The sequence below is a fragment of the Mycetomoellerius zeteki genome, unplaced genomic scaffold (genome assembly GCF_001594055.1).
Source record: "Mycetomoellerius zeteki isolate Tzet28-1 unplaced genomic scaffold, Tzet1.0 scaffold578, whole genome shotgun sequence".
Classification (NCBI taxonomy): domain Eukaryota; kingdom Metazoa; phylum Arthropoda; class Insecta; order Hymenoptera; family Formicidae; genus Mycetomoellerius; species Mycetomoellerius zeteki.
Genome location: NW_017257586.1, coordinates 2,454 through 25,322, shown reverse-complemented (window position 1 = coordinate 25,322; position 22,869 = coordinate 2,454). Strand labels below are relative to the sequence as shown.

Genomic DNA, 22,869 nt, shown 5'->3' with positions numbered 1-22,869 from the left:
CTTTTTCATTATTTGATGAACAAGGACAAATGATACATCATGCGCTTAATGCGTAACTCGGAACGCATCCTTAGTCTCCTAAAAAGTACATACCGAAAATATATATTGCCACAATATTAAAACTTTTCAAATATTGCAATTCTAAAAATCTATTTATCTAGGTCGGATGTCCGGTGTATCCATTGACTCACTTTTCATTATTATTTTGCACGTACGCAAGTTTGGCAAAGTAGAAGGAACACCGCGCCGGGGCAAAAAACATCCTAAACAACAGTTACGTTTCTGTGAGTTTATACGCGCGCAAAGGAAGAGAGAAAAAAAGGCAAGAAAGAGAAAAGAAAAAATAAAGAAAACGAGAAACCGAGAATGTATGTGTTTGTGTACGTCACATGAATAATAACTAACAAATAATAATTACTGATAAAATAATTCTTAAGTGCATGTCGCGATTACAACTAATTGTAATGGATAGCAATTAAGTAACAAATAAGATTATGTGACTAGCGGGCATCACGTGATTTTAGTTTTGTTCTTCCTAAAGGCTGGAAAGTGTAACTTCCTGCGCCTTCGTTTAAGCTCATCGTTGTCGACGGTAGAATTAGAATCGGTAGAAAGCGTCTCGTCATCGACTGACATTACTGTAGGTAATTCCTTAAACAATTTTTTAGCGCCCGTAATTGTAGTTGCAGCTGCCGTCGTTGTCATCGTCGTCATCGTCGTCGCTGCTGTCATTGCAGTCGTCAACGACGTTGCAGGACGATAACTGTACCTATCCGAAATGTCGAGGGAATTTTCCGAATACGACGTTTTCGGTAGAAACGATGAACCCTTATGATCCTCGTTGACCAGTATGTTTGTGTCTTGACTATAAGAACGTACAATGCTGGATTTTTCTTTGTACGGCGCAGTCTTTCCGGAGGCTCCAGCGGACTCTTCCGGTCCATCACCTAGTACAAAGTGGACCCCGTGTGTTTCTTTCTCCGCTTCGCTGCTCGAAGAATCAGAAAGTTCACTTCCAAATCGACCACTGGGCGGCATCGATGACTCTTTCCATGCTGAATTCTCCAAAATACCTACGAATATGCCAAGTGTATGGTCCAAAATGCAAATTCCTTTTTTTTTATCGTTATTACGAGGATAATAGTATAATTAATGAAAGAGGTGCAAGAAGTGAAAGCTTCAATTTGCGTTGTCAAGTATATAGTAAAAAAATTGATTCTCTCGTGCATCGTTTCGACGTATTAGAAATTTATACATGAAATTATGCTCGCATCATGGAAAATCTTTTTTTCACACTGTCGGTTCCACATTAAAATACATATAATAATTACATTTATTAAATACGTGTTTGTATAAATATATACAGGGTGTCCCATTTTAAATAATGCATTAAGATTTCTCGAAAACTATGGTAGATACGAAAAAAAGTTTCAAACAAAAGTTATATGGTTCGGAGGGAGAAAAAATCAACGTGACCTTGACTTAACCTTGGGGACGCTACCCAAGGTCAAATCAATGATACTTTCTTATGTCCCCCTCCGAACCATACAACTTTTGTTTGAAACAATTTTCCGTATCTACCATAGTTTTCGAAAAATCTTAATGCATTATTTAAAATGGAACACCCTGTATACATATATATACACACATTCATACATACATATATATATACGTGTATATACAGGGTGACCCATTTTAACTTAGACAGCCAAATAACTCGAAACATCGCGATTAAATAAAAAAATGTTTAAAATGTGTTTTCTTTCCACTAATTGATTCATCTCATTATTCTGTTCATAAAAGTACTAAGGTACAATTATCAAAAAATTAATAGATTACGAGTTATTTAATATTTTATGTCAATATGTGCCACAATGAAATATAAAATATCTCGTAAACTATTGGTTTTTTGATATCGCTACCATAATACTTTTATATGCAGAATAATTAGAGAAATTATATTATGTAAAAAAATTCATATAATTCCATTTAAAAAAATGACCTTGACCTTCAAATAACCTTGAAAATGAAGGTCAAGGTCATTGTCAAGGTCATAGTTCTATCAGCCCCTTCATATCCAACAATTTTTGTTTTAAACATTTTTTTATTTAATCGCGATGTTTCGAGTTATTTGGCTGTCTAAGTTAAAATGGGTCACCCTACCCTGTATATATAAATCATCATCAATATACGTATAATATAGATTCTCAACTTTGATCACGACTTATTCTCTCTCTTTGTAAGATAATTTTTTAATTGATTAGTTTTTTGCGTTGGTTAATACCAGTTCACTTTTCAAAGTTACCCTGTCTAAACTACAAAAACTGCACAATCTTAATCATCATTACAAAGTTGCAATCATCTGAAATAACAAGATTTGAAAATCGATGAATTATAGTCTTAAATAATACATATAAGCGTACATTTTTTACTATCTATTATTTAATGTTATGTTAGCAATTTAATGTGCGCTAGGCTTTAAAATGAAAAACATGCAAGTTGGAGTGCTAAAGTTATATAAGTCATATTAACAAGTCCACATATTCTTATTTTTCCAAGCTCGTTTAAATTTATTAATAGCGTTTACTGAAAATTTCATACAGAAAAATAACGCCATTATGTTATATAATCTTTATGAGATAAAAACTCACTAACTCACTGTAATATACATATATGGAATACATTTTAAGGCATCGGTCTTTTTTTACAAAATAACTGCAGAACATACATGGTTTATAAAATTATTTCAAGGGCAATAATTTGTATCTTAACAGATAATCATTTATAACTAGATATTTTTTGATCCCTTGAGAACAACAAGATGTCACGTTTAACAACAAGATATATTTGAGAGAAAGTACAAAGTTCTTTTAAATGTGTACACAATTCAACCATTGTTAGTAAAATCAATCCTAAAGATATCGTACATGTATATACATATCTTATTTACATGTATAATGCCCATAATACATTAATTGTCGACGGTTTTATGATTCTCATAAAACATCATATCCTTATATCAAGATTTACAGAAATTCAGAGAATAAACAAATACATATATCTTAATAAAAAGTTATTGTACATTTTTTTTCACGGATTTTCTCTACAATACATATACACATAACTTTGCCCCATAATTGTAAGAGATCCGTATCTATGTACATTTTAAAACAACATATTGTTATTATGTACAAATTTATATTTTACTTTGTGTTGTATCCATATAAGTAATATTCTAATTGATAGTTTTTTTAATTAATAATTCTTGAGCTATTGTCATGTACATGTTAGATCTAATACTAATGTACAGTCAGATCTAATACTAATGTCATAATAATTATAAACAAATAACTGGAATGTCAATATTTTTTAAAGAAAAATTCATCGTATTCCTTTATGTAAATATAATAGATTTCTTTTACAATTTATATGATGAATAATTTTCTTTATAGCATTAAGTATGTATATAATAAAAATACTGTGTATGTTAGGTTGATCATTTTGCCACTTACTATTAATCAAATCATTAAATATTATCAAATCATCAAAATCAAAATTATATCTTAGAAAAAACATAATCTTTAAAAACGATAAACATGCTAAAACAATAGATTGTACATAAAACAAAATACATACATAGACATAGAAGCTTCTATAACTTCCATATTTTATGCACATTACTATATAAATTCAATATTATCTGTCATAGCATTGTCTTGATATATCATCTTCTTTAGTTGACTACTTGTCATACAGTCACTAAGGCTGCGGTCAAGGTCTCACTATAAATGCTTTGAAGCGTTTGATTGATCAATTAGAAGAAAAAAATTTTAGGAATTGACCAATCAAAAAAACGCTTTAGAACATTTGTAACATCGCGTTAACCGTACTCTAATTTTAACCAATTCATGAGTATTTGTAAAATAAATTTTACTTTCCATCTCACACGTATATATTCAAAATATATCGCTGTATTAGCATATATTGGCACAGTAATGGCAACGTTTATTATTACTTGTATAATCTCTTACTTATTAGGCAACATATACAAAATTGGATTGCATCTTGCATTCCTTATATGTACATGTTATTATATGTGGTTACAATGTACACTTAAGGCACATGATATTTCAATGTTAACAAATTATATTAGAAACTTTATGTCACATATCTGTTATTGGTACAAAGTTATCGATACTACAAAAAATATTTTCTCTATTATTAAACATAAAATTCAACTCATTAGTAAATTATCATAAAAAAGGATTCAGTACCATGTGACCAATACGTATATATACATATGCGACGTATAAACAGGCCACAATGATAATAATAAAATGAGCATTGGTATATCAATCTAAGTACTCATTGGAATCCGTATCCAGCTTACCTGCGACTGCACTGACCGATGACGGTGTATACATTGAACTTGCCTCATCATCTAAATCATCTTGGCTACTGAGTCGTCCTGTAATATATTACATACAAATCATTTAGAATTTTAGAAAATCATAAAAAGTTTACAAACATTTTTCTGTTGCAACTACAAGAATGATAATATGGATTATTTTACTTTAATATGGAATTAAATACCTCTAAGTCCAAGACCTCTACCATTAGGTGTCCCTCTATATAAAACTGTCTCTAAATAATTTAAACCATTATTGTTAATTATATTGAAACCACAGAGTAGTTCAATCTGTTTCCAACGATGTACTCTTTCTTTCAACTCATTTGTTACTTCATTCAGTGCAGTTCTTGCTTCAACTATACTCTTATCAACTTCATCGATAGATTTCCCGTGAGTCGAAACGAAGGCACCTACTAGGCTGGAACGCTTTTTTCGCAATTTTTCGCACTATAATATAAAAAATAAATAAATTTTATATATTATATTATATATGAAAAATGATATTATTTTATTATCTTAAATTATGTTTTTATTCAATAGATTTATATCAAATTAGATAAAATTTTTTCTTTGTAACAAAGTGTCTATCGTATGGTGCACCATATTGAGAATTAGACATTGACATCTCTGAACTTATATATTACATTTTCTTCTCCTCTACTGTTGAGAAAAGCTTTTATTAGAGAGTAATTTCTAACAGTTAAATACTAATTATAAAAATAATAAAAATTGCCTTGTATTATTTACAAAAAATATAACAAAATGACAATTTAAAATTGTAAAAATTATTTAAAATACTGATTTAAGATATCTTATGACGCAGACAGATGATAACTTACCAGTAATTCATTATATATGTAAGTAGTTTTGTCCCTAAAGTTTAAAGGTGCTAGAATCTAATTTTCAATATGGCAACGTCCACACACACGCACACACATACATACAATGGTATCATTTCTTATCTCAGTATGGCTGAGTACGATTGTACAAATGTACGAATACACTGATCTATTGAATGTATCCAGTCAATAGATCAGTGGTTAATTCACTCAATATAATATATATATATATATTAAATTAATTGAGATAATGCGATATCAAATATTAAATTAATTGCATGAAATGATATAAAAGTTAGTTTTTTTTACCGCTTCACGTGCTTGTTGAAGTTGTTTTTCAGCTGCTATCTTTTTATTGGTATATGCTTTGTTCTCAATTTCATGAGTCATTTGTAGCCAATGCTGCAATCCAGCTGGTGGTGACCAGCATCTATCTTCAAGTTCACCCTCAGCACGCTGTAATTCCAACTTCAACATCTGTAAATACACAAATTAATAGATTGATAAGAATGTATTAATTTGCATATATGGTATGTGTAATGGTATATATAAAATAAACAAAGAACGACATTAACTTCGATTTCCGCTTTCAATTGTGATACTTCAAGATCTGAATATGAAGTATGCAATCCCAAACTTTCATCTTGCAAACGTTTTTCCAAATTCTGTTTTTCAGTAGCTGCACTTTCTTGTTCCATTCTTGCTCTTTCTAATTCTTTCTGGAATTATTATGCAACCTTAATATGTATTTATTTCTAATTTTGTTAAGATCAATACATATCTTCAAAAAAAAAAAATACCTGTAAATTTTCCAGCGCGAGTTCTGCTTTTTGCAAACTTTCCATGTCCTTCATCATTCTATGAAGATGCTTTTGTGAATTTTTCTTTTGCTGATATGCATACCAGCATCCAATAAGTGCTCCAAATGATAATGTAATCAGTACCAAATCTTTGATGTTGTGTCCAGTATCTATTAATTATTACATTTTAGTATAGTTTTATATCAGATATTAAATAAATGATACTAGAGCATATTAACTTACCTTTAGGAGGACCAAAAAGAACAACATCCATTGCTTTCAGAGCAATTTTTTGCTTGTGGATAGGATCCTTGATACCCAAAACATTGCTAAGGTAATGCATATTGTTTACAGCTAATCTAAAATAAATGATTTTGTTTAAAGAAGTTTATTATATGTATTATATATAGAATACATCATATTATCTTTTATTAATTACAACAAAACTTACCGAGGAAGCGTAGCACCAGTTACACGGTGCTGTATAAAAGTAGGAACATATTGAGGAAGCTCAACGTTGGAAGTTAACCATTCTGATGTTTGTTCTATAGTCCAATTATGAACCTAACATATAGAAATATAACAATGTATATGCACACCATCATATTTCATATATATATATATATATAATACTAGAAAATGTCAACAAAAAATCTCAATGTTGAGATTTTTCTATCTACAACATAAAAATTGACATAAAAAGATGTCGTACTTCTGATCGCAACCAGGCTTCCCAGAGTTCTCGTACGCTAATATGCATATCATCATTGTGATGGAAAGCCCTTTGTCTTCGTTCATAACCGGCTTCATACTGTAGCTCTTCTCTCAAAAACTGTCAAAATGAAAAATATATCTACCTTGTAAGCAGTCTATATAAATGTGAGAGACATTTTCTAAAGCAATATAAATATCTTTACATCGTCGGATTCAGATAAATCGACATTTCCATTGGCGTCGTCATCCAATTGACTGTGGAGAGATTTTATAGCCTCTAAACCTAATCGATCGTGAGAAGCCATAGTTATGCAAGCTAGGTCGTCGTTACAGGTGTCTGTAGCTGAAACAAATTAATCAGACGCTATAAGGCACTCCAATTACAAATAAATGATTTTGAAACAAGGAGATTCTCACCAGATTCATGAGCCACCGCTTGGGCCAATCCATTGGTAAGGGTGGCAGAGAAAGCTGCTATTTTGGAATGTGGAGTGCTCGAGGCACTAGTTTGGAAGGTCGGAGTAGAATCGAGGGCTCCACCGCTAGCCGTTACCGTGCCAAGGGACCAGTACAATAGATGAATTCTCAGTAATAATATAAGCGCGTCAACGTTCACGAATGTTTGCATCTTAGGTTAGCACCAGCTATCCCCTGACACCTTCTTTGCTCACGCTGCTCTCTCTTTCTCTCTCTCTCTCTCTCACTCTATCTGGTCTCTCGCCTATCCCGCGTGGATCAAGCGGAGTCAATGGATCGAGACTCTCCGTCCTTACCTCCGATACCGATTTACGCTCGTCAATATATTGCAATATACATTCAAGGTTACGATTATCAAACTCGGACCGATGATATATCTCGACGAGCGCATAACAAGCGTAACCGATTACGAGTGCAATGGCTTCATAACTGTGTCACGCGCTAATATTATTAGCTCCATAAAGGTGGTCTCCGTTAATATTCGAGTTACACGAAGACATACGAGTCAATTAAGTCAAATTAAGTACACAGTGCTTGCTATCTCGAATCAGATGTTTCCCGACGTTTTTTTATCCAAGGTTACTAATAGCGCTTCCGGAGAGAGCACGATTAAGATCAACCTTCATGAGTTCATCTCGAAAATCTCCTTTTATTTCGTACGCTTGTTATGCCTATCGAGAGCAATGGCAGAGGATCTTTTCACTTTTCTCATTGAATTTGATTCTCGTATTAATTCGCTAAAACAATTTAATATCTATTGCAACGCAGATGCATTTCGATTGACAGAACAATACATAAAAATTAAGCTTAATCGCTCACGTAAAGCCCTCTGTCACAATTAACATTCGAGGATTTAAAGTTAACATTCGACCAATCAGATAACTGTAACACTAGTTAGGTTTGACCCGATTGGTCCAATTCCGGTCTTCTATTTGCAATCCTCAATGGATACACTCGCGTCATGTCTAAATATTCGTGCATCATGACTCAAAATTGTGTCTGACATTTTAACATTTGTGTTTGATATATACGTGTGAGAGATTAAATACAAGTTTAAATAACGAATTAGACAATATTAAATGGTACGCTAGCTCATGCTAGCTAGGCTCGCTTTTATCTGACAAGATGAGTACGCGACTCTATCATACGATGATCGGATGATACAGCTCGAGTTCTCGCATCGATGCTCTAGGAAACTATGTGTTGGACATAAATAGAGTCAACGCTCGTTACTCGAATGACAATTATTTCCACGCTTTTGAGAATATTTCGCCGAATCGTAAGAGAGAACTACGAGGATGACGAGTGCCGTACGGAGGTTGCGAAAGATTCATTTATCAATATAATTTCGCTTTGAATCGAGTAGTTCAGTGTTTTGACGCGCATAGAAATGGCGGATGCTATATTTATCACGCATGTCATACTCTTGTTGACACTCAGATTATGTTCAGGTACGAAGATGATAAACTGTTGCAATTGATGTAAATACATATTTCTATCTTTGATAATTTATTATAGAGTTGCACATCTGTGTCGTTTAGTTCTGACTAATAGACTGATAAAGTCTCTATTCTCCCCCTTTATGATAAATAACATCAAACTTTTTTTATTTATTATAATGTACAGAGCGTGTCCTTGAACTCAATTGCAATTTTTTCCAATTTCTTTTTTACAATTATTTTTGTCAATGCATTATGCTGAATAATTATTTGTATCCAGTTATTTATATCTGCTTTTGAATTTTATTTGATTGCATATTATATGTCATTTAATTATTAATTTTCTAGGTGAACGAGAGATTGCTTTGCATGACCACGACGTTTCTTTTGGCGATGAGAAATCGGATTCACCTGAACCTTTGGATCCAAATCTTGGCTTCAATACAAACAGTCAAAAACGTTTTAAATGTCATATGTGTGAAGATACCGAATGTGTGCAATCTAATGTCTGCATCAATGCAATCACTGTAAACATTCTTATATTTTTCTATCTAGTTTTCTCAAATTTACATACATTCTTTTTCATACATGCTTATTATATACAAATGAATATTTTTTTTTGTTTTTCTCCAGTGTTGGAAATCTAGGATGAGAGAAGTCAATGGTAAAGAGCATGTTAGCCGTGGCTGTTATAAATCAGAAGAACATAAATTAATGATGTGTAATAAAGAAAATAACCAAAATACAGATCATAAAAAAAGGAATGTTAGAGGCTTATCAGGTGGTGTTCAATTCTCTGTGGAATGTTGTCAAGCAGATTTTTGTAATGTTGGACCATATCCTAAGTTGGAAGATTCAACCAGTGAGATATAATTTAAAATAAAATATTATATAATTAATTTTGAACAAAGTTAATATAAAAAATTCGTATAAAATTGTGTCACTGAATTGCGTTAAAATATGGCGGAATTTATTTAGTGATTTTTATGCTTTGATATTGTTTTTAGATACTGATAAGGAATATCATGTAATAAGATTAACATTTGTGATTCTTGGACTACTGAGCGGGATGCTCATTTTTGGAGGAATTGCACTTTGTCTATTTGTGCACCGAATAAGAAGGAAACGACCTATGGCTCCACGTCGGAATAAGCTTATTCTCGATTCCGAAATTGAACCATCTATGTTGCATTTCTCATTTTCTTCACCTACATCATCTGCCACTTATCATTCACATGAGCTTAGAGCAACGGCTGCTGGTGATAGTACACTTAAAGTGCGTATTCTTATTTTCTCATATTTATTATAGCTTTATATATTTCTCATATTATATATATATAACAAGCAATACAAATACACTAGTTAATTTTAACTAGTGCCAATTATTTTTATAGGAGTACTTAGATGGACGAAGTTTGACCAGTGGTTCTGGTTCTGGATTACCCTTGTTAGTACAAAGAACTTTAGCTAAGCAAGTAGCTTTAGTAGAGTGTCTCGGTAGTGGTAGCAGTGGTGGATTTGGCGGAGAAGTGTGGAGAGGAGTTTGGCATGGTGAAAATGTAGCTGTAAAAATTTACTTCTCACGAGACGAAGCTGCATGGGCTCGAGAGACCGAGGTTTACTCTCAACTATTACCATCCAGACACGACAATATTCTAGGATACATCGGTAGCGATATGACCAGTAGAGCCAGTTGCACTCAACTCTGGTTGGTGGTGCAGTATCATCCTCTTGGTTCGCTCTTTGATCATCTTAATCGGTCGCCACATCCATTGACACCTCATCAAACGCTCAATATTTGTCTGAGTATTGCTAACGGTTTACTTTATCTGCACACGGAGATCCATGGAACCAAAGGAAAACCAGCTATGGCTCATCGTAATCTTAAATCGAAGAATATCCTTGTCAAAACTAATGGTGGTTGTGTAATTGCCGATTTCGCATTAGCAGCTACTCAGGATCGTCTTGTAGCAGACAGAGTTGACTTACGACAAAGCACAAAACGCTATATGAGTCCTGAAATTCTTGAGCAAACGTAAGTGAATTGCTTTCATTACATTGAAATAAATTGGCTGAATCTCAATGGTGCTTATTTCACATTTCCAGGGTAAACGTCGAATGTTTAGAGAGCTTTAAACGAGCTGATATCTACAGTTTAGGATTGATACTATGGGAAGTCTGTCGCAGATGCATAAGTAACGGTGTAGCCTTAGAATACGCAATGCCATACAGTGAATGGTTACCAAGCAGTAATCAAGAACCCTCCATAGAAGAAATGCGTAAATTGGTTTCGTTTGACCAGAGAAGGCCATCTCTCCCTAATAGGTCGCATTCTGACCCGGTAAATTTTTTCGTTATTACTTTTATTAGAATGGAACGATTAAAATAAGTAGATCAAGTTTGAATTTTTATTTATTACTTATTACATTACATGCACAAATAATGGAGTTGAATACTACTTTTGCAGACATTGGCTGGAATGGGAAAATTAATGCGAGAATGTTGGCATGGGAAACCAGCAGCCAGACTACCCATTCTTAGGGTAAAGAAGACACTCGTTAAATTAGCAGCTAGTGATTCACGTGTTCATTTACCCCTTGACTGACCAGCGTTCATCTTACCTCTCTTTCATTCATCTATTTATTACTGCAATTGCTGCACCAACTTGTCATATATATATATATGTATGTACATACATACATATATATATATGTATGTGTGTATATATGAATGCATGCATATATGTATGTATGTTTGATCATCATCAACATTCATGCGTTATCAGATCGTTATATCATAAAGATAAAAAATATCGTATATTGACATATCCAAGTAACGATGGTAATAAGTTTGTTAATGTTTGGCATATGGATTTTATTGCTTTATGTTCCACATTATTGTTATCTCATTCTGGAACATATTTTGGAACAATAATAGCATTAAGTATATAATTTCGTAGCGTTGATCAAACCAGATCAAAGAAGCTGTTGATTCAATAGACAAGAAATTAGGTATTCTGATTATTCAAAATTATTTGTTAAAAAAATAGCTACTATAAAGAGAATGTAAACTTTTTCATAATTTACTAGATTGTGAAGAAGCGAATAATGTAGATGCGATACAATTTTTCTAATCGAGATTAATTTAGTGATCGATATTTCATTTAATGTAACAGACACTATCATTGTAATATTAAATAGTTATTACATCATTTTAAACATTTTTCTACGGCTTGATTTGATTTAGCTAATATACAGATTTGTATGTACAAAAATATTAACAATCGTCTCGGTAATATCATACACGCACACATACATACACATAGAAATATATTGTTATTTCCAGTAAATTCCTTTTAAAAATTGTAAAAATTAAAACATGTGTTTAAAGATTTTTTAAGTATCGGTACTAATATCGAGTGCTTGAACAAATATAATCAAAAGATATTTGTAAATAATGTATCTCTATTAATAGAATTATATAAGTATCTCAAGTCTTTATCTTAAAATCATGGTTACATCAGTGAATTACAGACAGAAATTGATGACAATGAATAAAAAGTGTAAGATTATCACAAAGATATATGACTGTACAATACTTCGAATATAATTTCATCAATTGCTTTTCTATTCAATGTTTATATATAGTTATAATTATGTATAAAAATAATCGCTCGAGGCACTATTAAAGAACATATGAGCAGGGCTGGGCATATATTTGAAATATTTTTAGTTGAAAAACAGTATTTATAAGACAATTGTATTTTGTATTGTGCATTTCAACAGCGTACATGCAAATATTTTGTATTTTGTGTTTCAAGTCTGATTGATATTTGTATATGCTGATTATTTTTATTTTAAATACAAAATACATAATACTTTCATGTGCTCTGCTGAAATACAAAATACAAAATGTACTTGTATTGCAAAAACTGTGTTTTAAATAAAAGTATTTCAAATATGTGCCAGTCCTGCATATGAAGAGCTTACAGTACAGCATATAGTATAATCAGGTGTAATACAATTGTACAAAGATTTGTATCTGACAAATACTGTATATTGACTTAACACGAATATGCCAATATAATGTAATAGACTACCTTGAATTATCATCTTCTAGAGGTAATAACAATAACTTTTCTAATAAAGTGCTGTTATTTGAATTGTGACTACCAATACATTGATTGAAAAATTGATGGAGATGTAATGGATCATTCGTATGTAATAAAATTATAAATGCATATCTCCATATTAAAGGCTCTAATTCAACAGGACATTCGAGAAGTCTAGGAAATAAATTTAATGCATGTTTCCAATCTTGACGGGCGATATAAGATTGCATCTCTAACAATGCTAAATTCTTTGAAAATCCTACAAGTGATGTCCTACTTCTCTTATCACCTTGAAATCTCTTACAATAATAAGTAACTTTATGATCATTCGTGACTTTTTCTATATCTCGTTGCCTTTTTCTCTTCACATCACGTTTCATTACAAGTTGTCTAGCTTTATCCTAAAAAGTCACAATTGTAGCTCTCAATATAATTAGAACTATATAATTTACAATATTATTATCTGTTAAGTATGTGTCATAGCTCTATAATAAATTACATACCACGTTAGATTTTGTGATTTTTCGGGCTGAATCTTGCGACATAGTTTCACTTAGAGGTGTGATCGTTTTTCTTTTCTTTTCTCAAATTTGATCTTTCTGCATAAAATTTGTAAATATAATTGCAAACTTAAATAATGCATATATAAACAATACTTTTAGGTTAAATAAGGTTATATAAAAAATTACCTAATATATTCTCTCTCTTTCTCTCTTTTATATTACAATAATATATATTAGGCGAATAGAAATTTATATTTCTAACAATTTCAAAGCAAAATAATTTTTATAAATTCTACAGTCCAGGGAAAAACTGTATGAATAACTAATAACCATATATAGTATATAATACTTCTATATTGCTAACGCCAATTAAAAGCTGGCGAAAACACCACAGTGCAGACGAATATTTACCTCCATGGTGTAATAAAGAAGAGGTGTACATACACCAAATTAGAGACCCTTTAATCAGACTGGCCATAATGCCTAATTCACACTGGACGCAGCACCGTCAAGCAGCGGAGCAGCAACCAATCAGTAATGCGGGGTCTACAATAGAAGTCGTAGCAGTCGTAAGGTCTTAAGTCGTAGAAAATTGACCAATCATGCGGGGTCTACAATAGAAGTCGTAGCAGTCGTAAGGTCTTAAGTCGTAGAAAATTGACCAATCACAGTCGAATATGAGAAGAATACTCAACTGTAATTGGTAAATTTTCTACGACTTAAAGCCCAGTGTCCACGATGCTAGAAATCCATCCGAGATCTCGGATGAAGAAAGAATTGACCAATCGCATTGATCATGTGACTAAATTGTTTAAATGTGATTGGTTAATTCTTTCTCTCTCCGAGATCTCGGACCAATTTCTAGCATCGTGGACACAAGGCTTAAGACCCTACGACCGCTACGATTTCTAATGTAGATCCCGCATGAAGTTGGTTCTAGTCGAATATGAGAAGAATAATCAACTGTGATTGGTCAATTTTCTACGACTTAAGACCTTACGACCGCTACGACTTCTATTGTAGACCCCGCATTAGGCAATATTTACAGTAGCGTAAACAATATCACCTTGCTGATTGGTTGCTGCTCCGCTGCTTGATGCTTTGATGCTTGCTGCGTCCAGTGTGAATTAAGCATAAGGATTTCGTCAAATTTCTCCAAGCAAGAAAGGAGTATATTTTAAATGAGCAACAAATCTTTTACTGATACTTTACTCTTCTTCCGCCCGCACGCTGAGGCTTCTCGTTGTTATTTACACTTTTTTAATATGTAAAGTATTAAAAAAAATGTTATTTCGGCAGCAACAAATTAGCAACAAATTCCTACGTTATTTCTGCGTAGATTGGCTTTGTTGTAGGTATTGTTCCGCTAACTGAATCTTCTTGTAGCGAAACATCGTTTTTTTAAATAAACCGACAGAGCAACAAATTTTTTTCTTTGACAACTTTTTAGCAACAAATGAGCAACAAATAAAAATGTTAGTTAGAATCGATTCCGCTCATTTTGTTCCGCTAACTTATAAGACGTTCTAGACGGAATCCATAGACGTTGCTCAAGATTCGAGATGATCTTAAGCCAGTACATGAACCAATTAGCCGTATTATCGGTAAACCTTCGGATGAACTGCATATTCGAAATCATACAAACGACCACGTGTTTTTGATGTATTTTTGGCTCCTGAAAACGAATATGGCAGCAGAAATTGGCGCTCGGCCGTATCTTGGCCGCAATCTTGAAAAAACAGCTGAAAAACGACATTTTTTTAAGTTTCTTGCATTTATTTCGAAATATACGAATCGTACAAAAAAATGTTTCAAACAAAAATTGTAGAGCATGAAATTCTCTATAAAAAAGATTCTACACATTTTTGTCCTAATCACAAAAGGAAGCCCGTAAAACAGCGATGAAAGTGACTAGTTACACGTTTGTGCGGCCTTTACTTACACGTTTATGCTCTGTGATCACATGTGCATGCGTTGTACGTACTTTTCGGTAAGAGTGCACGAAATTTAAAGTCATAATCCATTAATAACCCATGTGGATAGTGGGATGTATAGACAGTAATGCTTGGGTTCGGGCGGCTACGCCGCCCGAACGAAATAAAATAACATCCTATCCGCTTGGGGCCTAACCGCCTAGAAGTTACAGCTGAGACAGTGTCTGCTTGGAATATTTTTAACCCATTGATATTTGGGGTGAGAATTCCAAATGGGTTTTTACTGTCTTTAAAAAGTCTTCTCACACCCCACTGTCTTCATTGGGTTAGGAATATTCCAAGCAGACACTGTCTCAGCTGTAACTTCTAGGCGGTTAGGCCCCAAGCGGGTAGGTTATGTTATTCTATTTCGTTCGGGCGGCGTAGCCGCCCGAACCCAAGCATTACTGTCTATACATCCTACTATCCACATGGGTTATTAATGGTTATTAATTTAATGGATTATGACTAGATATATCTATAAGATACTGTATAAAATGCCTGCGAATCACGTCCTCATATATACTAAATTTCGGCACATTTCACTTGCGAGAAACCTAATTGATTAAGTTGGGTACTTTAACTACGGATTACGCGTTTATTATACAAGATACGACAAAAGTGTATCAAACCTTATTTGTAGAGGATTTTCCGCTCTGCATTTTTTGTTTGAAACATTTTTTCATACGATTTGCATTTTTCGAAATAAATACAAAAAACTAAAAAAAATCACGTTTTTTTCGATGTTTTTTCGAAATTGCGGCCAAGATACGGCCGAGCGCCAATTTCTGCTGTCATATTTGTTTTCAGGAGCCAAAAATACATCAAAAACACGTGGTCGTTTGTTTCGTTTCGAATATGCAGCTCATCCGAAGGTTTACCCTTTTATTATATACAAAATCACAGATTTCATAATATACATATATACATTTACATCATTTTCTGAAGTAAAGAAAGCAAAGTTTGGCATCTCTCTTTCACCTACAATAAAGAATATCTTTATATATATGTGCATGTATATGATGTGTAAAAATATATATACATATATTAAAAATAAATAGGATATTACTTGATCAACAGTACGATTTTCTAATTTTTCACTAATCAGTAAAAATGAATTTTCAGAATATTCCTTTTTGATATTCTGTAGCAAAATCATATCTTCCTGGCGTGTCCATGGTTTATCATTAATTAAATCGGATTTCGATGGCATATTATTTTCCGTTGCTGTTGTTATAAGCGCTGTTTCTATATTTTTATCTATTAAACATTAAAAATATACAAAATTAAAAAAGGTATATTATTTAAGTGTTGTATTATAATTGTGTTATTATTCAATTTTAAGAATATAATTCAAAAATGAGACTTACTTGAATTAAAACTAATATTGTTGCTTATATTTGAAGAAATTTGTGTTTTTGTAATTACTTCAGTACTTGACAAATCATCTTGCATTGATAATTGCGTACAGCAACTATTTTCAGTTTCCGTAAATTCACTTGTTTCTTCATGCCTTATAATATCAGGTTCATTTTGCTCTAATGAAACATTACTTTCTTCAATCTTCTTTTCTCGTTTATTCTTGCACTGAGATATGCGCATTCTTTTATCTGCAATTGCGTGATCTACAGTCCCCATTCTTTTTAAAATTTTTCTTTGATCTGTTTTGAGTGTAAATTTGACATTTCTTTTCGACTTTGTTATTGCTTTTTCGTTATCTTCATTATCTTTTATTGGCGAGTATTTTGTAGCGCATTGTTTTTTACAAAGATCCTCGTGACTAGAATTATTCTTTGATGATTTCCGTCGTTTTTTGGAAGAGATTGATGGAATGGCTTTATCAGCAATTTTTAATGATATTCGCGCAATATTTTCTAATTTCTCCCGATCTTCTCCGGCAAATGTAATTTTTGCAGGTCGTAGTCCTTCAGGTGTTTGAAGATAAATTCTTCCATTAAGAAACTATTAAAAGAAGAGAAACAAATAGAATGAATATTAAGAGAAATGTGAAAGTTATGTATTTAATATTGTTATACATGATGCATACTCGTATACCACAGGAAACACAATGTTCAGAATTATTTTTCGAACTTGCTTCATCAATATTATGACAATCACATTTACAATTCTCCCCACCATATGGATCCTCCTGATATGATGCTGTTGGTAATTCTATATTTTCATATAACTCTGATGCGTTTTCCGTGTAAGTTGTGTTTTTATCATAAGGTCCTAATGGACATGTCATATTTTCAAACATATGAGGTGCAAACAAACTAAAAATATCAAACACAATTATTAGGGTTCCATAATCTATAAATGATATAAAAATATTATATGACAGGAAATTGTACAACGTATTTTATATGAATTAATTCTTAATTATATCACTTTCAAATATTTTCTTTATTTATTACACGTTGCAAAATAAAGTCTAAACGATTTAAATTATATGATTTTGTTTTTGTTTTATACATTAAATTTGGCCTAAAATATATACAATTAAGAATCACCATATATAATACATGTAGCATTTACTTTTCATTTATATAAAGAAATTATTACCTTTCAGGAGGTTTTGCAGTAGGTAGGATTTGCAAGAATAAATCCATAACAAGTGGATGACCTTTAAAAACAGTATTCATAACGGCATAGACATTTTCTAAAGTAGTGTGTGGATCAGACGAAAGTTGTGTAATTGCCTGCATCATCTTTGCTATCCGTGATGGTTGCTTAGTAAAATATATTTGAGCAACATGGACAAAATCGTTCATTTTTTGTAACATCATATATTCTGCAGATTTGCCAATCATTGCAGCTTGATGTGGTTTTAAAAATAATAAAAAGTCCGTGCATACTTCTGGATAATTTTGTAATTTTTTACAGACTTCTTGATATAATTGAATTGTTAGTATATCTTTTTTAATTGCATTATCTTCTATCTGTTTATTTGTTGGAAATTCCTCAGACCCATCAGTTATTGATGGGTCAGTAACTGTATGGTTAATTTTCTATAATTTTTCACTATAATCCAAAAATAACTTTATCACAGCCTTAAATGTTTCTGGATTATTGGATTCTAATATCAAGTGTAGTTTCTGAAGATATGACGCTGCAAATTCTATATAAAAAAAGATATAAATTTAATATATTTAATAAAAAATAAATTTAATATATTTTATAATACAATCACTTCATTAGCTTACTTGCTTCACGTTCCTCTTCGGTCAATGGATTTTCAGCTTTTAATAATCTTTTAATAATTTCTAATTCTCTAGTTTGTTTAGCCTTTTTCCTACTTACTGGATCTTTTATTATTGTACTACTGGCTAACATTAATTCTGCTATTTCTTCTTCATTATCCTATGTGAAAAAATGTATTTAGATAAATATATTACTCAACATTTTTTAAGGCAAAATAGAACTCACAACTTTTGACGCGGAACAATGTTCATCAATATTCTTATCTGCAGCATCCTTTTCTTTAGATTTTAAGGTACTGCAATTTAACGAGTTTTTTGAACCTAAAGCTTGTGCCATCAATTTCATATTTTGAGCACTTTTTGTTTTTGCTAATCGTGGAGTGGTCTTTCGTATTTGTGGTAATTCTGGTGATATTTGTGGAGATTCCTTGGACATTTTTGAACTTCTGGTTAATACAGTATTTAATTTTATATTATTTTTATCTAACGATGTATCTGTTTGTATTGGCTCTACATCTGAAGTATTTACTTTTGAGGAACAAGAATTTGTATGTTCTTTATGTACCGCCGTTTTTCTTTTATATGTTTCCGTATTTTGTATACTATGATCAGTATTATCAACTATTTTTTTATCTTCGCTATCAAATTTACAATTTTTTTTAGTAGAATTATCTATTTTAGACGAAGCTTTGGGGTTTAAAGTTGCAGGTAATATCTTTGGTAACATATTTACAACTGGATTTCGTAAAAGATGATTGCTAGGGATACTAGGATATGATTTCATTATTGCTTTCATATTAATCCCTTCTTTAGCAAGAGAAAGATTACTGTACGAGTCAAATATGTATCTACTTTTTGCCAAATCATTTTTATGCTCTTTCTGCTGTAATAATAAATAAGAAATTAATATTTACAATGATTAAATATTAATAGATTGAGGCAGGTTAAATTGCAGGTATGTTACATGTGTATATAATTTAATGTGTAAATAAAACGCAATAAATTGTAAAAAATAACTTTCTCTTATTAAATATAAATATAGTATAATTGTCATACTTACAAGATATGTTTGCCATTTTAGAGGTAAAAGTTCTATTGGTTGATCCTTTGGAGCTTTCAATGGAATTTCAGATGTTATGTAATGTATTATTTTAGGAACGCAACCTTTTTCAAAATAATGCTGTAATAAATTTTATTTAATTGTATTTATAATATAAGTCTCAAAAATATTCACAGTACAAATATAATACCTTGATTGGATTTTCATCTTTAGAAGCACGTCTTTTATAAATATGATGCAATATTCCGTGCGAATCTCTACATGGTAATAGATAATGGCTAATAAGTTGAACTGCATCAAACAATTGCATTTTCTTTGTATGAAATTTTTTTGATTTAGAAGAAACAAATGGCAAGAACTGCTCTATACCCAGTGCAATTAAACTAGAAATGCAATATACTGAAATAAGATTAAGTAAAATGTTTTAACACATAAATTTAAATATATTTACGTTTCTTCTGCTTTTGAATATGCAGGTTTCTTGTATTTAACTCCATTTCTAAAAGGTATCGATGGTAGAAGATGTGGATACATAAGAGCCTTACTTTCAACAAATAATTTCTCTAATTCAGGGAGAAATTGTTCGATATATCTATACTTATTTACACAATACATTTTAATTTTAGAATTTTCATTTGTTACATTCTTTTTGAAGTTTGCATAAAACTTGGAGTCATTAAACTTGTTTTCCCAAGTTGATACCAATTTTAAAGCTGCTTCCAAATTCTTTACATTAAATGCAGATTTCGGTCCATTACTCAAATATCTAATAAGTATGATATTTTTGATTAGAATTTATGATTTGATTGATTTATTATATCTCTGATGTCATATTATATAATCATACCTTAAGCTATTCAAGTTCTGTTTACATACTTTTGCTAATAAATGATATTCTGGATGCATGTAAGTCATAACAAAATGTTGTGCCATTAATTGTACGTGTTGTTGGAATTGTGTTGCTAATAGAAGACGTTCATAGTCCATCAATTTTGGCAGTTCAGATTCTGCAAGTACTGGTAAAAGATGTACTACAGAGGAATTCTGAAAGTATAAAAAGTGCAAGTATAAATTATTATTAGTTTTTATTGAATTACATTACATTTACATAAATTTACATTTATGTCCTAACATGATATAATTTTTCTTACCATAGCATCACTCTCTATTGGTATCGTATTATTTAGAACTTTCTTCTTTCTTGACACTTCTTGTTCTTGTGTCGAGAACATAGGAGTTAATTCAAGTAATTCTGCAATCAAATCATATTGCTCCTTACGAGGAACTTCTACTGCTCTATCTGTTCTAAGCTCTTCCTTGTCCCCTAATATTTGTTAAAATTGGATATAATTTTTATGTGCAGAATATATCAAGAGGGAAAGTAAAATATAATATAGATAAATTATATTGTATCATTCTATAAAAATGCATACATAAATCTGTTTCGTCCTCTAAGATATTGTATTCTGGATCTGCTTCTGGATCATCTACAGTTGGTTCTTGCGTCAAAGGTTGCGTAAATTCTTTCAAAAAGTTATCCCAATCTTCATCAAGTTCACAATCCCAATCATCAGTCATATCAGCAGTTATATCAGGTGGTATAAATGCTTGTTCTATTTCTTCCAAAGAAGTTTCGCTTAAAGATAACTTGGAGCGTGTTCTTTGGCCAATACTTTCTTCTGTTGCAATAGGCGGAACACTTAAAAATAATATTTATTAGTTACGAAATAAATTAATATTTTAAGATATCTTATGTAAGCAAAAAATGTTAAAGCTCTCACAATACAATCAAATATAATATAGATATTTTTTACACATACGCAGGTATTTTAAAAATTCCTTCAGAATCATACAGTATATGCGATGACATTTGTTGTTCAGAAGAAGCTGTATCCTTATTATTCATTGATATTAATAATTGTGACTCGATATCACTATTTGCTGTAATTTCTACTTCTCTATCATCGTCACTCTGTTTATCATGTTCAGGATTATATTCTTCATCAGATGAATCTTCTGGTAGCTCCTCCTGAATCAAAGCTTGTACTTCTGAGGAAGTTTTTTGTGCTGTAGTAATAGGCCATAGTATATCGACTTTGGCAGCTGCTAATTTTCTATAAAAAATAAACCAAAAGTTATGTAAATTGCAAATAATCATTATCACATATAAAGAAAAAAATTAAAATTACAATCTAAAAGTACATGACACGTACTTAGCTTTAGCTCGTGTGAGTTTAGGACCGATGTTAATATCATTTTCAGTATCTTGAAGCCATTTTTGTACCATTGTCATTAAATGTTCGTAAGGGATTACATGTTTCAAAATGTTTTTGACATTAGTGGCAGTTAAATTGGTTTTGGCAGCTTTAGCATCAAGTTGTCTCTCAATCTCTTCTTCCATTTCATTAAGTACTGATGTTTCTTCAACAGCTTCTCGTTTATGTTTACTAGACGGTTCATAATTATCCACTTCAGATATATCGATTTGTAGGTCTGCATTTTCGGAATCAGTCGAGTTTTCACTATTAACGTCGTTAAAGTCAAAGTTAATTGAAAAAGAGAGATTGCATTTCTTGGGTGATTCGGTAAAAGAAATCGAGGATGTCAATGCATTAGAGTCATTTTGCACAAGCTTATTTGTAGATTCCTCCATTTTAAAGAAAATAATCTTGAATTAAATCTACAATTAATTATAAATGCCGGTTTTATTTTTCGGAGTATTTTTCTGAAAAACGTTACTATCTCAATCATACAGCAACAAACAATTTCTTTACATTTCTCTAACCATTTCCGACTCTTAAGCCTGTCGCACATGAAATGCATAAGGGTGCAGCCACAATAGAAGGAATAAGAAATTAGGGTGCCGTCACATGCGGCGTAATCTGCGTAGTAAATTACTAGAATACGCAAGTTACGCTTACGCAGGTTACGCCGCATGTGACGGCACCCTTAGGAATAAGGAATAACGATTTCAGAAACCGTGTATTCTGATGTATCCGATTTCTGATAAGTTGAAGTCGTTATTCCTTAATTCCTAATTCCTTAAGCCTTGTGTCCACGATGCTAGAAATCGATTTGAGATCTCGGATAGAGAGAAAGTTACTAAAACTTAAATCGTGGACACAGGAAACTCGGATAAATATCTCGAACAGAAGTCTCGTAGCCTTGTGTCAACGATGCTAAAAATTGATCCGAGTTCTCGATTATTTTCGATCCAAGAAAATGTTACTAAAAACTCGAATCATGGACACAGGCAACTCGGATAAATATCTCGAACAGAAGCCTCGTACAAAAAAATGCATCCTGTCCCATTTTTCGTACTAGCTGCTTCATTTCGAT

The 22,869-nt window shown here is 31.8% G+C and overlaps 4 protein-coding genes across 5 annotated transcripts; 1 reads left to right on the top strand and 3 right to left on the bottom strand.

Annotated features, from left to right (window-relative positions):
• Positions 1–8: 8 nt before the first annotated feature.
• Positions 9–7,971, bottom strand: Stim (stromal interaction molecule). 2 transcript variants are annotated; one of them, XM_018456370.1, is made up of 11 exons: positions 7,182–7,971; positions 6,968–7,107; positions 6,763–6,882; positions 6,502–6,614; positions 6,294–6,409; positions 6,051–6,169; positions 5,826–5,969; positions 5,560–5,727; positions 4,594–4,858; positions 4,391–4,468; positions 9–1,073 (listed from the first exon to the last, which is right to left on the bottom strand). In XM_018456370.1, exons 1-11 carry the CDS (start codon positions 7,390–7,392, stop codon positions 511–513), a joined length of 2,037 nt encoding a protein of 678 aa, XP_018311872.1. In that variant the 5' UTR covers positions 7,393–7,971; the 3' UTR covers positions 9–510. The 2 variants fall into 2 exon arrangements, with proteins under 2 accessions (XP_018311872.1, XP_018311871.1); XM_018456369.1 differs by having other exon boundaries at positions 6,051–6,220; positions 7,182–7,392.
• Positions 7,972–8,235: 264 nt separating this feature from the next.
• Positions 8,236–11,294, top strand: sax (type I BMP receptor saxophone). The gene is made up of 7 exons (XM_018456371.1): positions 8,236–8,692; positions 9,029–9,207; positions 9,314–9,542; positions 9,688–9,956; positions 10,075–10,715; positions 10,787–11,021; positions 11,148–11,294. Exons 1-7 carry the CDS (start codon positions 8,632–8,634, stop codon positions 11,283–11,285), a joined length of 1,752 nt encoding a protein of 583 aa, XP_018311873.1. The 5' UTR covers positions 8,236–8,631; the 3' UTR covers positions 11,286–11,294.
• Positions 11,295–12,499: 1,205 nt separating this feature from the next.
• LOC108728030 (uncharacterized) lies at positions 12,500–13,512 on the bottom strand. The gene is made up of 3 exons (XM_018456372.1): positions 13,481–13,512; positions 13,295–13,390; positions 12,500–13,192 (listed from the first exon to the last, which is right to left on the bottom strand). The coding sequence occupies exons 2-3, from the start codon at positions 13,334–13,336 to the stop codon at positions 12,776–12,778; spliced, it is 459 nt and encodes a 152-aa protein (XP_018311874.1). The 5' UTR covers positions 13,337–13,390; positions 13,481–13,512; the 3' UTR covers positions 12,500–12,775.
• A 2,503-nt stretch (positions 13,513–16,015) lies between these two features.
• Positions 16,016–22,273, bottom strand: mute (gon-4 like protein muscle wasted). The gene is given in 15 exon segments (XM_018456368.1): positions 16,016–16,264; positions 16,337–16,527; positions 16,638–17,229; positions 17,315–17,543; positions 17,833–18,388; positions 18,474–18,630; positions 18,697–19,353; positions 19,531–19,650; positions 19,721–19,913; positions 19,982–20,296; positions 20,378–20,574; positions 20,682–20,854; positions 20,964–21,229; positions 21,351–21,644; positions 21,744–22,273. Coding segments are annotated over 15 exon segments (4,500 nt in total). The 5' UTR covers positions 22,184–22,273; the 3' UTR covers positions 16,016–16,144.
• Positions 22,274–22,869: the final 596 nt, after the last annotated feature.

What these genes read in the sequence shown, in the direction of transcription:
- Stim (XM_018456369.1), bottom strand. Translation starts at nt 7,392, where the DNA reads ATGCAAACATTCGTGAACGTTGACGCGCTTATATTATTACTGAGAATT. An exon ending in AAGCCTGGTTGCGATCAGAA is followed by an intron (nt 6,615 to 6,762) that starts GTACGACATCTT and finishes TCTATATGTTAG; the next exon opens with GTTCATAATTGGACTATAGA. An exon ending in AATTGAAAGCGGAAATCGAA is followed by an intron (nt 5,728 to 5,825) that starts GTTAATGTCGTT and finishes GTGTATTTACAG; the next exon opens with ATGTTGAAGTTGGAATTACA.
- sax (XM_018456371.1), top strand. Translation starts at nt 8,632, where the DNA reads ATGGCGGATGCTATATTTATCACGCATGTCATACTCTTGTTGACACTC. An exon ending in CCTGAAATTCTTGAGCAAAC is followed by an intron (nt 10,716 to 10,786) that starts GTAAGTGAATTG and finishes TCACATTTCCAG; the next exon opens with GGTAAACGTCGAATGTTTAG. An exon ending in ATAGGTCGCATTCTGACCCG is followed by an intron (nt 11,022 to 11,147) that starts GTAAATTTTTTC and finishes CTACTTTTGCAG; the next exon opens with ACATTGGCTGGAATGGGAAA.
- LOC108728030 (XM_018456372.1), bottom strand. Translation starts at nt 13,336, where the DNA reads ATGTCGCAAGATTCAGCCCGAAAAATCACAAAATCTAACGTG. An exon ending in AAATCACAAAATCTAACGTG is followed by an intron (nt 13,193 to 13,294) that starts GTATGTAATTTA and finishes GTGACTTTTTAG; the next exon opens with GATAAAGCTAGACAACTTGT.